Source organism: Colius striatus, chromosome 10 (assembly GCF_028858725.1).
Source record: "Colius striatus isolate bColStr4 chromosome 10, bColStr4.1.hap1, whole genome shotgun sequence".
NCBI classification, from domain to species: Eukaryota; Metazoa; Chordata; class Aves; order Coliiformes; family Coliidae; genus Colius; species Colius striatus.
Window position 1 is genome coordinate 19,295,718 of NC_084768.1, and position 14,189 is coordinate 19,309,906.

The 14,189-nt window shown below is 42.6% G+C and overlaps 1 protein-coding gene across 11 annotated transcripts in view; it reads right to left on the reverse strand.

The window, feature by feature from the left end:
* Positions 1-217: 217 nt before the first annotated feature.
* SOAT1 (sterol O-acyltransferase 1) overlaps positions 218-14,189 on the reverse strand; it is a 46,568-nt gene continuing 32,596 nt past the window's right edge. For all 11 annotated transcript variants that reach the window (XM_062003989.1, XM_062003985.1, XM_062003986.1 and 8 more), the window contains 13 exons: positions 13,489-13,637; positions 13,341-13,400; positions 12,804-12,911; positions 10,882-11,164; positions 9,693-9,771; positions 8,920-9,001; positions 8,165-8,210; positions 6,904-7,033; positions 6,549-6,646; positions 6,096-6,194; positions 5,462-5,597; positions 4,541-4,686; positions 218-3,690 (listed from right to left, as the gene is read on the reverse strand). In XM_062003989.1, coding sequence (XP_061859973.1) covers positions 3,634-3,690; positions 4,541-4,686; positions 5,462-5,597; positions 6,096-6,194; positions 6,549-6,646; positions 6,904-7,033; positions 8,165-8,210; positions 8,920-9,001; positions 9,693-9,771; positions 10,882-11,164; positions 12,804-12,911; positions 13,341-13,400; positions 13,489-13,637 — 1,473 coding nt within the window. In that variant the 3' untranslated portion in view covers positions 218-3,633. The remainder of the gene's footprint in view (positions 3,691-4,540; positions 4,687-5,461; positions 5,598-6,095; positions 6,195-6,548; positions 6,647-6,903; positions 7,034-8,164; positions 8,211-8,919; positions 9,002-9,692; positions 9,772-10,881; positions 11,165-12,803; positions 12,912-13,340; positions 13,401-13,488; positions 13,638-14,189) is intronic.

Sequence of the window (14,189 nt, forward strand, 5' to 3'; positions counted from 1 at the left end):
CCTCCCTCCCTCCTTCCCCAGCCCCGCAAGGCTCTGACCCACATTATCTGCCCACAGCACCCAAGGCAGCAGCCCCAGATATATCTTACCCTGCCCCCAGCCCCAGATATATCTTACCCTGCCCCCAGCCCCAGTCTCCTTTGCCCTCCTGCAACCGTCCCCCCCTCCCCAAATTCCGAGAAGAAACAGGCCAAGGCAATTTGTTTTTCCTCCCCTAATAGCAAAATATATTTGAACCGCTGTAGTACAGTGGGTTATAAACAGCTCTTCCGCGTGACAGAACAGGGCAGGGGTGGCACAGAGGGAAGGGCTTGTGTCCCAGCACATGGCAGCGTGTGGCAGCAGCACTGGGCTACCCTCTGCTGAGTCCCTCTCCTGCACCGCTGCAGGCCAAGGGGTAGCAGGGGCTCCTCGGTCCAGCTGCAGGCCCTGGGAGAGGAGAGGGGCCCAAGCTCAGTAGGACAGCAAGGAGCTGGTCCATAGCCCCCTGGGGCTGCTCATAGCTCCTGCAGGGCTGCTGCCTGCCAGCACGGCTACGTTCGGATGGTGGGAGCTCCAGCAGCTCCGGCTGCCCTCAGCAGGCAGGGCTGATGGACACAACCCATTTTGTCTTATATTAAAAATAGGCATCAGGATTTCCCTCACTCCCACCACAACATGTCCTACTCGGCCTTCTGCTGTGGGCCAGCACACAGTCAGCAGCTCAGACACAGAACCACTTCACCTCCCAAGGCTGGGAGCTAAATCCCCCAGCAGAAAGGACATAGTAGGCATGAAGACTCTGCAGAGGTTCAGTCCTTCAGAGAACAAACAGTTAAGAAAACCAGGATACATTTTACCACATTAATACTGATTTTGTGATGTTATTCCAGGCTGCCATTCCAAAGCTGGAGGCTTCCCACCTCCTAACTGAGGGAGTTACCACGGAAGTGAGCTTCACCATTTTTGTGTCGGAAAGAACCACAGAAACCAGTAAATATTATTATTCATATTATTAACAACTTGTGAAGGGCAGGGTGTGAGCCCCAGCATCCTCATCATTGACCAGAACACCATCCTCTGGCACTCACAGCCTAATAATATTCAAACAAACGTGGGATAATTGGCTCTGAACAAGCAATGTGCAAAAGACTTAGTCTTTCCCTTCCAGCCCTCTTGAGAAAGATGAGGAGAGGCTCACATTCAAAAGCAATATTTAGAAAAACCTCATGAAATGGAAACAAATGTCAATTGTTAATGCTCTGACAGCATGGTTGCCAGACACCTTGATCTACAAGGCAAAAAACCTCAATCCATCAAAAATTACGTAAGACCAGTTCCAACAGCTGAGGATCCCTTTCTGGTTGCCTTTTGCTTGCCAGATGCATTAGCCCTCAGGCTTCAAACAACCCTGTGGATGCTGACATAGTTAATACCGATGTTATCAGAAATATAGCAGTGCCAATCATGAGGGAAACACCAATCCTTGGCAGCAAGGGCCATGATTTGATCTCCTTTAGGGAATGCCAAGGGCAGCAAGACCTGGCACAGGCATCAAGATGACAAATCAGGTCCCTAATGCATAACCCTCTGTCTGAGCACAGTCACAGCTGTATCCAAGTGTTTGAAGCACCACAACTAAGATGTACTGGACTAGATTTTACTCCATACTAAGGAGGTGGCAAAGCTGTTTGGCCAAAGAGTGGGGTTTTTTGTTTGAGGTTGTTTTTCCCCAAAAAGGAAGGTTGGTTTCTCTGATACTTCTGTCCCTTCTTCCCACAAAAGCTACAGTGAAAGATTTAGGATTAATCAAATTGAATGAGGAGAAAGTAACTCATTTAATTCCCAAGATTCTATATACTAATACTGCCAAGTATTTTTGAGTACATACATGAACCCTTTTCTTCTGAAATTAGCCCAACTGTCTCAACAAGCAGGTTCTGGTAAGAGGTATTTTCGGGAGAGCCCTGTATGCAAATGTTGTATTTAGCAAATGTGACCTTACACAAGATCCCTTCTGAAGAGCAGGATACATTCTCAGGGGAAACTGAAAACCTGGAAGAGTTTAAGTATCACCCATCTTTCACAAAATGACTTTTGACTCCAGTTGGTAAAACTAGAAGCCCAAAAGACAGGGTTAAGTGTATTGAGAGACATGCCCCAATACTGCTGGTATCAAATACCTAGGCTGCAGGTGAGCGTGGAGAAGCTGTTACCAAAAAGTGCCAGTGAAGAACATTCGAGTAACTCAGAAATGCTTGTGAGCAAAGGTGAGGCACCTCTACCAGGCCACCCTCTCTCTCAAAATAACGAGAGCTGCAATTCCAGGAAAGATAGGGAGTGGTGTAGCTCCCTTTTTTGCTTAACATCTGACAGGAGAAGGGCACTGAAGAGACTCTGGCTAATACAAGAGATATTGAAACACTCAATTCACATAACGCTTCTCCCTTTATGTGTATGGGAGGATCTTCTACCTCTTCCAGCAAGAGGTGGGCAGCACTTTGGAGACTGGTCTTCACTTGAAGTCCTCAGTGACTTACGAGGAGGCACAGGCAGATGAAGATGCAGCTCTGCCTCCAGTCACTGGGTCAATCCTTGTTTTCCACCAACCGCTTTAGGAGCTGCTACCCCACGTGCTGGTGACAGGCACCAGGACATGCTGGCACGCTGAACTGGACGTGGCCAAGGTGGATGGGAACGTGCCACATTCCTGCAAAGTCCACTGCATTTTCTTACAGTTGGGCTGTGGGATCTCAAATCTTTCACACCAAACAAGGCCTTAACAGTTCATATACCTTAAAGCACCCGCCAAATTAAAGCAAAAGCTCTTTTACAAGTTATTTGTGTTAAAATACTTGATTCTCTGGAGCAAGAGAAGAGCTAGAAGGAAAACTATTCTTCAAGTTGTAAAGGCCTTCACAGAACAAAAATGCTGTAAGCCTGTTGGGAACTTAATGAAGACAGAGAAAACAGATCTTCAGCATAGAAAGTCATACAAAGACTGCACACAGTGTGCCCTGCTCCTGAACCTGATTCTCCACTGCAGCCACAAGTAAACTGACCATTCCCTCTTCCTCTGCCCGTTTTAGGCAGCCAACATACAAGGAATGGAGTTCAAAGTCATCCAGGAATACTTTGGCTATTTTCAGAGCAAGGGGGAAAATACCTTGTTGCTCTGCCACTTGTCTGCATCATGGCAGTGGGTGGGATCCCAAAGAATAGAAGTTTTGTAGACATCCCATTACCAAAAGTGAGAAAAAAAACTTGCAAAGGGGTGGCTAAAGGAAGGTGGACGGATGCCAGCAATGAGCTATGAGCAAATCTAACTGGACCATCTATTGTCCAGAAGAGCAGCAGCTTGGGGGAATCCCTGGATGAGTAGGATTCCAGTAGACTCCACCTTCAGCTCAGTGTTTTACTGGCATGGAAATGGCTCAAAGTGGGACAGCACGTTGTAGATGCTGCCTATGAAGCCTGTTGCAATCCAGGTCAACTGGTTTGCCCCAGTAATGTGTAAAAAAAAATTAGTTTCTCCCCAATAATCAGGAGGCACCACTTCCCTTAGAAAAAGTCCATAGTGAGTTAGGTCATTGGTCCAAACACTTGGAGGACAGCTCTGATTTTCTGCGATGACATGGCCAGAGCACACCATTTTTACAACTTCATATGGCACGACCATGAGCGTGGTTTTAAGTTGTCCAGGAATGTGGGCTGCAAAACACAGAGAGGCAGTAAGTTAGTCACAGGCAGCCACACTGACTGAGGCTTGGTCTGCTGAAGTCAAACTTCCCTAACAGGAAAGATCAAACTACATTTTCACGTCCTGCAACTCTATTATCCTCACTCAACAGCAAGAGGTAGTGTAGCTACAGCCACAAGCTGTTTGTCTGCCAAACACCTTATCCTCAGCTCCTAAGGTAAATGCTGTGTCCAACAGCTTATTGTATCAAGAATCTAATAATTTATGATAGCAGACTATTAAACTGAGGAGAATCAAGCTTAAAATGGAGTTTGCCTGGGAATATCTTTGGTTAAACCTGAAATCAACTGGAAGAGCAAGAAGTTTTATGTAGAACAAAATCTAGTACCAAGAAAATGAGTAATAAGTCAGAGAAAGTAACACTAACAAGACTCTAAACCAACCATTTATGGGCAACCAATTTTCACTGCCACCCACTCTAGCCTGGGAGAGGCACACACTATCAGTTTTGGTGGGCTTCCTAGAATAATTTCTCCTGACCTCTTTGGCCAAGCACTGCAGTTCCATTCACATAGCCTGTATGGCCAAACACACTCTCAAGTAGTGGCTTATGTCCTCAGAAATGTGGGAAAGATCCTTCATTTCAAGTAATGAAATACTGCCAGCACAGAAAGAGCACTAGTGAAAAGCACTTTTGTTAGAAAAAAACCCAAACAAACCTTTCTGATTCTTTACAGTCTCTAGGCTAACTAACTCCTAATGGCTGGCTAACTCCTGCTTCATCCCCACAGCAAGGATGGGGAAGGGAGGGTGAGTCACACAGCGGGTTCCCCCAGAGGAAAGGCCTGGCCAGCCACTCACCCTCTCCAAGGGGCAGTACTGGCGGGCGTACCACTCCTGGCTGTACAGGCAGATGATGACACCCTGGCCCAGGAAGAGAGATGTCCACATGATCACGTTCCAGATAGGTCCTTTCCGACGGTCGTTAAGGATGAAGTTGAAGACCACTGGAAAGAGGCAGAAGGAGAAGTACCGTTCAGAAACAGACTCTGATTAAACAATCAGAGATCAGCTGATTTCAGTGGAACTTGCCCTCCCTTCACTTAATCTCTGGAGCAACAAGGCTGCTCCATGAGGTCAGTATGGTGCAAGAAAATCTGACTTATGCTTGGAAGCAGAGCAAACACTACGGGTTGTTTCTGACATTTACTTCCAGAGTAAGTTTGTCAACTGCACTCCTCTAGGGATTGATATTTGTGTTACACTGGTGACCAAGATACACTGGCAGAGGTTCCCTAGAGTTTACTAGAGCCCTTATTCTATCTCAAATGCAAGAGTCCTAACTTCTAAATGGGCTCTCTTCCTTGCTGTAGTAGCAAAGTAATACTTGTCTTACTCTTTAAAGTAAGACCATGACTTTAAAGAGGAAAGACTTGAAGCCTGCTGACACACAGCAATTCAACTAAGGCTTGGCAAAGAGGAAGCAGTGCTATTAAAATTTGTACAGTGACACATAAATAGTGGTCTCTCTTTCTTCCCATCTGTACCTTGCTCATCCAAGTCCCAAGCCTGCAAACCAGTTGTGTGTACACATTGTATCTATTGAGCTACTTGGCTGCAAAATCCATTCACAAAAATCAGAGCCACAATTCCAACTCTGAGTAAAAAATCAGTTCTGTGTGTTAGTGATAACTGCCACTAGCAGAGAAAAGTATGTTTGTTTAAACAAATAAAAGCCACAAACCCCACAACCCACTCGCACACACTCTCCTGGAAACTTACTTCCAAAGCACATAAACAGGCAGAAGAGAACTGGGTAGAAGAAGCCAAAGCAGGTGCTCAGGACATACTCGTGCACAGCAGCTGATACTGTGAAGACAGATAGCATTGCTGCTGCTTTGAACTTCTTACCAAAAAACTAGAAGAGAGAAGAATATCAAGTATTACAGACTATTCTGCTATGGTTTCAGTTTGGTTGTTTCAACGTTGTTTTTCAGTCTTTTTGTCACCTGAGCTAAAAAGTTCCTGCTCCAGTCAGGAGGCATACAAGAAATGCTTTAGAGTACCTTGGAATTTTAGGTGTTTTTCTTCAGGAGCATTTCTGGTCTCCTGCATCAATACTCAGATTGAACCTACTCATGAAATATCTACCACATCTCATCAAAACAGTGCAACATGAGGTCAGACTTTAGAGTTAATCCTTCCATTCCTACTCTCAGATCCACATTTTGTGCACAGTAAGAACTCAAAAACAAGCAATAAGAACTCTAAAAAGGACAATAGCTGCCCACAACAGCTGAGGCAAGACATTTTTGTGCTTCTCAATGGACAGTGAGGTTGCATCTTGAAAAATGTACTGTCCTGCTTGGCGGCTAAATGTTAATTAACAGCAAGAACACATCTCCTTGTTACTCACCCAAAGGAAATCCCTGTAAGCATAGTAATAGAGCCAGTCATGTACCACCACGTTCCAGGTTCGGTAGTAGTTTGCATAGGAAGTGGAATTCCACCAGTCCTAAAAGAACAGTTGAGAGAATATAAATATAATGAAGCATAAAACATTCTACAGGTCTCTTGGATATCAAGTTGAAAATCACCATCCAGAGTAATACCAAACTAAATATATCAACTTGCACTGTGAAATAATGCATTCTGCAGAGGGTATGTTACCTTAAAAACAATTCAGACTGACAAGTACAAGTCAGACCTGTGCTACAGTACAGGGACAAGCTTAAGCACTAACAGCACAAAACAAGCAAAACTCTGAGGGTGCTTTGTTTGGTAAAGCAATCTTCAGTTTCTTTCTCTCTCCTTTTCATTAGGAAAATGAATTTTAGAAGCTTTATAAACTACAACTCCTGCTTCTTACCTTGTAGAACATCCTGTCTGAGAAGCGCAGCATCTCTGCAAATGCGTTAAGCCAACAGTGAAGGAACGCAAAGAAAACCAGGAAGAGAATCAGTACACCTAGAAACAGAGCAGAGACATCTATGTTACATGTTCTTTTGGGCACTGATATAAGTGAGTTTAACTGTGAGTTTAACTCAAATCCAAGCTTTTATTTTGTGTTGGTGAGTCTAGTTTAACACCATAACACCAAAGTTTGCCCACAAGACCTTTATTTGCTGGTCCCTGCTTGTCATGGACACAACTCAAAGGAAGCACTTCCCCTCCCTTCCGTCTCTTCCGTGAAGAGAAGAGTCACTTGTGAATCAAGGTTTTACCTGGCAGAATGGAGTTGAAGATGCAGAGGACCAGCCCTCGAAGATTAAATGTTTCTTGACTACTGTTTCGAAACTGAGGAATGCAGAGTCTCACAAAGATGTAGTAGGCATAGAAAAGAGAACCAAGCACCTGGAACAAAAGAAAAAGTCTGAATCAGTAAGAGAAATGCACAGTGAACATGTCACCACTTAACAGCTCTAGAAAAGGAACACTAGCTCCCTAGACAAGTCAAAATAATTTATTTTGCATTGCTGCTAATAAACTTCCCTAAGGGTCCAGGCACAAAGTACATCCCAGCTACCTCTGTAGCACTTTGACAGAACCAAACCAACTTGTCTTTCTTACTATAGCAGCTGTAAGTTTCTCCTAGTCCTACCAGCTCAGAAGTTAGGACACAAATATTTGTGCCAATGCCAAAGTAATTGGGAAAAGCAGCCTGTGATCCAAGTCCAAAACAAGGGCAAAAATAACTGAAAAATACTTACTGTAGTCAAATCTCATATTAAAGTTTACTTTTCTTTTATCCCAAATCAGATTTTTACAGGCCAAATCATCTCAGGCCTTTTTTGGCAAATAAAGCCATGTTCTGGAAGTTAAGGTAAAAATGCAAGTCACCACTTTAAACACTCCGTGTAAGCCAGGTGTGGACTTTGTCACTCCCTTTTGACAAAGAACAAGCAGCCACGGGAATTTTCATGCTGCTTTTTCTCTGTTTTGTTTAAATGCTGTTTTGCTTTTTAAAGCACAAATGCATTGTGATAGTAAAAGTTTCAATCACACATAGCTGTTACTTGGAAACACATCCACAAGAAGCTACTGAAGCTTATGTCCAGAAATGTGAAGACAGGGTCAACCTTAAGCTGAAATAACCCTGAAGATTTGGACTCCAGGCCTCATTATTTCAAAATTGGTCTGAATATCTACAGACAAGTAGCTGTGCCAGTGCAATACAATACACCATCAGTAGAAAGAAAGAGGGTCAGAGCACGGGTACTGTGATCCATGCATATACATGCAGCTTTTAGTTGTATGGAATGGAGTCTAAAGGCTTGTTTAAGCAAGGAGGGTTTTTCTTTTGACACAGTCATTAATGCAGCAATATCTGCACTGTACTATTTCTTTTTCCCATTACTGGAAAGTATTCTTTTCTGGCAGGCCCACACCAAGTACAGAGTGATTTAATGCCAAAAGGAGAACAGTTCAGCATCACAGTTTAGATGATCTCTGAAAGTATATTCTTCAGAAAACTGTGCTACTAACCTGTGCAAACTTAGTAGCCACATAGCTCCATCTTATCATGGGATTCCTAGAAAAAAGAACACAGGGCATTGTATCTCAATAGGAGCTCAAAGAAGCAAATATCTCCCCTTCAGTTATTCACTTCACTGATCCAGCCTCCGAAAAAAGGGGTGTTCTAGTCTCCAGAGTTCTCAATCTCCTGACACCCAAAAGATGTCTACTCACATTGCTGGTTCCTCATTTTCAGATACAGGAGAAAAACAATGTCAATTCCATAAATGGAAAAGCATCTGGAAGGCAGCATTACGCAGTTACACAGGAGCTGGCAATGTACCCAACAGTCACGTAAAGGACTGCTGACTTGACATTGTCAAAGTGCAACCCAGCACGGGACAGAAAAGATTGGGAGTTGCCAGTTTTAAAAGATTCAGCCTACCTCCTCGAACTCAGAAGACAAGGCTGTATATTGCCACCACATAAAACACACAAGTCTACTGCAGGAACTGTGTATCGCTAAATATTTGGGACCAAGTTCTTAATTTGTTTCACTTCAAGTGCACTTTCCAAAGAAAGAAAATCAGTTACTATGAAGTCAGAATACTATTAGCCTTAGAGTGAGTTTTCATGACCAAGTACTGCCCTTGACAAGTTACTGACTTAACTCTGTCTTTATGAACGCTCTAACTCATAAATTGAACAGATCGCATCCAGATATGCTTAATCTTGGCTCCAGTTTTTAGACTACTTTAATGTTCTATTGGTATTGCTCACATTACCTGGGGTAGTTGTCTCTGTAGATGAGGGTGGGAGCAAAAAGGAAATACAGGTATTGAGAAATTCTGGGAATAGGTACTGTGCCTGGAAGAAGGGGAAAAACAAAAACAAGGACATTCTGCAATCTGTTTGCTTACTGACAGTTTGATTTCCCCAATACCCTTTCACAACATCGAACCTTGATCACCTCAGAAAAACTCAGTCTCAACTAAAGGTATGGGCAGAGAATAAAACAAACTAGCCATCAGATGGAATCACTCCCGTGAAGCACAGTTAACAAGTGAGGGCGACTTACAGTGCAGTGCTAACAACTTGATGACACATTTTGTCTCCTTCATTTGGGAGGATGAAGCTGTAAAGCCTGTATCAGCATGTGGATGCGTGTCTAGTTCTGGCATGCCCTGCTTGAAAGAGCTGCTGTGCTTCTACAATTGCTGTCATTTCAGCTAGAGCACTGAACTGGGGGTGTGCAGACAGCCTCTACACACCTTATTCTCCTAAGAGCAGAACTAAGGAGTCCTGTTGAAGCAAGACTTAAGACACAGAGACGACTTCGACCTGAACAATAGTCTAGCTCAATGCCTCACAGCAAATGAATAGCTTCAGGACAAAATTATGATGCGGACAGTCAGCCTACAGTTTCATCACCTGCCCACCCAAAGTCACCTTCTCAAATCCTGCCTCTCCAACTCACCAGGGCAGCTCAAAGCAACAAAGGGAAAACAAAAGCTGCTTACGCACTGCTGCCAAAAAAAGAGTAGGGCAAGTTACTCACTGGACTTGTCCTTTACAGAGGACAGGACTCTGGGCACATTCTCTCGGACAAATGAATGAGCCTTCATAACAAGACGAACCTGTAAGACCAAGAGCATATCAGCTTAATACTCTCACTTTCCCAACTTGACAATAAAGACTGGATCAAGCATTTTAAGGCAACATCTTTAACATCTTGGTTTCTCTCCAATTTACTCCTTTTAAGAGGAAAGGGTTGCTTTCTCTACCCACAAGCCTGTTAAACTGACAGGAATTGAAAACACGGCAAAGTGAAACATACAATAACAACTGTGACTTAGGAGAGTCAAAACACAATCTCCTTTACACTCACAGGACCATAGCACACAAAAGGCTTCTGAATAACACCAGCAAGACACTACCCAATTGATATCAACTTCAAATTGAAGGGAAAAAAACCCCTCAAACTATTCATTTTAACAGGCCAGTATGTTTCAAAGTCTTGAAATGACTCCTTGAAGGTGTATGTGTTCTACAGCAACTATCAATACCTTGGCATAAGGTGGTGCCCCACAATTATCCATAGCTGCTGAGCAGGGCCTTTTGCTTGTTTTAAGCACTGAAGGATCAAAAGGAGAGCTAGCCCAATATTAATTCTTCAAGCCTACACTCTCATCTCTGACCATCCTTGTTTGAATCTGATGGTCTGACCAGTCTCCACACTCCTGCATTCTTCCCCCCCTTTCCTCTGAAAAAGAAAATTCTACTTTCAATAAAGTTCTTACTAGAGGACAAAGGCAGTTCCTTCTTGGGAATAGAAAGGGAAAGAGGAACCACTGACTATGTACTTGCCTTACTTTTGGTCTAGTATTTTTGTTTAGTTTGTTGTTTTAAAAGAGGAATGTTACAGCTTCATTGTGAACTATGGCACAACATGTTCTTACAATTGGTTCTAAGCATTTAGCATCTACAAGATAACTAGAAATAAATACATTTCAGCCTGAATGTACATCCAGAAGACAACCACAGCAAAATCTTAGATTGCAGGGTATCTACTTTTTCCTCATTAGACTTTCTCTATGTAAGTCTGCCTTCAAGTCAAAGACCAAATGCCATTCACAGCTCTGGCTTATTTGATGAGCAAAAGCAACACTTGACCCCTTAGGAAAAAGACCCCTTTTCATTTTGATAACCAGATTCGATATATCCAAAGATACTGGTTAGGGACCTACCTGTTCCAGTATGACAATAAAACGGGAAGCTGGAGGCAGGGCATATGATACAGCAACATAGGTTGGTCCAAATCCAAGTCCCACTGTTTGGAAGAGCGTGAACAACGTCCCATAGAAAAAAGAGTGGATTACACGACGGGAGGAGCTGCAGTAGCCTTGGGCCCACCAGACAAAAAGGTTGTATGGGATGATAACTGTGGCACTGAACATGCACAGCCAAGTACAGAAGACGACTGGAAACTTTCCAAAAACAAAGACCAAGAGATCAAACCCTAGGACCAGCCTAGAATGCATAAGGAAAGAGACAATATTCACTTTCCATTATTTCATTACAAATACATCCATTCCTTTAAGTAGCTACAAAATGCAAAGCTTTCAGATCATATTTGTTTGCCAATCTAGACAGAGGTGACTGTGGCAATTTTCAGCTCAGGAACTGGGCTGTGGCAGGTCAAAGTGACCACTCACAAGCACAACAGAAAATAAGAGATGAAGGACTCATGCCATCGATGCTGCCAGTCATAGCTTACCTTCAAATCCCACAGGGCTTAAGCACATCTTTAAGATGAGCATGTGCTTTAAGAGTATGCTCAAGCTCATCCTGCTAAGAAAAAGCACATGGCTTTAACAATCCACTGCTGAACTAGGGTCCAAGAGAGCTTCTGGGGAACACTCCCAAGACATCATCACTATTATTTTAAGAATCAGTTCTTCCCAGGAGTTTAACATCTAAAGAGGTCTTTTTTCCACCTCTACAGATATGAGGTATTTTAACATTTAGCACTCAAACCTAACTTTATTCTGCTTTGTAAAAACTTTAGGAATCCCACACGGATTCAGTTTACAAAGCACCCAAAAGACTTCAGATCATTACATAGTCAGTCCAAATATGTCCAACTGGTGTGACACATGTACTTTAGCTCATTGATCAAGCTTTAAACATAAGGACATAAGCAAAAGAATGTTCAAGTTTAAAGTCACCAGAGCTAATTCCTGTTTATGACAGCTCTTCTAAACCCAGGTCAGAGGAGAAGGTAGTACAGAGAACACAAACACAATTATTTCCTCATGTTGAGGCCCAACTGCAAACTGGATCCAAATTTTCATAACTTGCAGAGAATACTTCTGCAGGGATTTTTTTAAAAATTATTTTTAAAAAGTAATCAGAGACTCCAGCCCTATTACTTGTTTGTAGGGGAAAATACCTATTCTCCCCCAATATCCATACATTATTAAGTTAGGATCAGCTAAACACATTCAGTAATACATGAGTCCATTCTCATACCTAGACAGAGGGACAATGATTATAATCAAGATACAGCTCTAGTTCTGTACACTAAAGATCAGATAATCAGCACGACAAACATGCAATCCTGCTTGTGTACATGGGATATAGCTTGACAAAAGGTACTATTTAAAGCCACAAGCAAGTGTGAGCAAAACAGTCTTTCACAACCGGCTACCTGCACAGGACAATCTCAACAGAGGCTGTGACAATATCCTTGAGATCTTTTCCTCGGGAAAACCAGAATGTTCTATTTTCACCTAAGTACATGTACAGTGTTCCAGAGATGTTCTTTTTAAACAGAGGAAGGACTGCTGAAGTGCTCAAAGTTTTCCTAAATACAGTCCTCCTTCAAGCTACATAAAAGCTATTGCTTCACTCAATATACAATTCACAGAATACACCAATCTCAAGGGTTTTCCTAACATCTAGTCATTAGATTTGATATTACCATATCCCCTTAATAGGAATTCTAGCATGTATTTTAAGTATGTCAAGTTAAAAGCCTTCCTTCCAACAATATTCCAAGGAAGGATTTCCCCTTCTTTCTGCACCACTCTGCAGTTTGATGTACCTCTGCCACTTTGGAAGCAAGCAATTACCATCCCTGGTCCTTGTCTTTCCAAAGCATTCTTACCTTCCTTCATCAATGAAGTCTACCAAAAGTGTGCTGAGGATGAAGACAATGAGAAGAGCGATGAACATGTGGTAGATCGTCCTGATGTGACTCACTTCAAAGAGCTCACTAAGGGAGAGATTCAAATGCTATCAGGCCATTCACAGAGCACATCATACCTTGGTGTGTTAGCTTTCACAGTGTCTCACAGTAAGATGACATCACTGCCATCCCAATCCAAGAACCTGAAGCTACATGGTCAATTTGGGTGCCAGTCTACACAGACACTTCTTCAATTTACCCTCAGACAAAGGATAATTACCTATTATCTCAGTGGTATTACAGGACCGTGATTAAGATTTACATTCAGGGAAGCCTGCAAGCTGCAGTAGAGATGTTTTAGAAAGAAAAAGAAGCTTAACCAGATTAATCCACATGAATTTGAACGTAAGACAGAAGGTGGTGGTGGGGAGAGTACCTCAAAGCAAAAGCTAGTTAGATTGCTAACAAGGGTATTTTCAGTCAATGTAATAGAAAATGTGAGGTTAAGTTACTCACTCCAAAAGGGACTTCCTGGCAGTAAAGATCTTCCCATGTTCTGGAGGGGCCCTCAAGGTCCTGTGAACAAGGAGAACATTTGAGACAAAGGAAATAAGGCTTTCAGGAAATATAACTTTGTTATGGGAACAGCTTCAAACTCTCTTACTTGGCTTTGTGCAGTTCCTTCTCTGAGTAGGATGCTGGGAAGGGGGAGGCTGAAGATGAGGAATCCAGGAGTGCCGATTTTGCCACTAAACTGTTCACAAACTCTGTGAAGTGACTGTCCACTTCCTTCATGAAAGCTGGCTTCAATTGCTGGCAGAGTGAAAACAAAGCAGAAAACTGTTTATTTCTCTGGATAATTTTTCATAAAATGTTTATATTCCTTTTCATCCCAGAGTGGGACACAGCAAGGCATCAAGAAAACATTCCCGTGCCATCTGCCAACAGCTGGAGCCAACTCAGACAAGATCAGGGGCTCCAAACACTTCAGGCCAGAGGACTTTGAGTCATGTTTTTTTTTTTTATCTGATGCAGCACCTAGAAGCAAAGTAAACCACTGACCTTCATACAAATATAAATAAATAAACAAATAAATGGAGTAGCAGGTATTTCGCACATTTTATGGTGCCAAGAAGGTTGAGCTAACCCTAACACATGAATCTTAGGAAATATTTCTCAATTTTAACAAGTTACACCCTTAATATACAAAACAAGTACAACAAGATTTATTTTTTAGCTCATCTAGTGTTTCTAGAGGGAAAAATGGACCTTTCCATGCTTATAGCTAAGCAGTTACTACGGCCGTTCCCATGCCTTAACACAGAAATGACCTCAATGTCGTGACTGCAAGAAGAAGGACCAAAG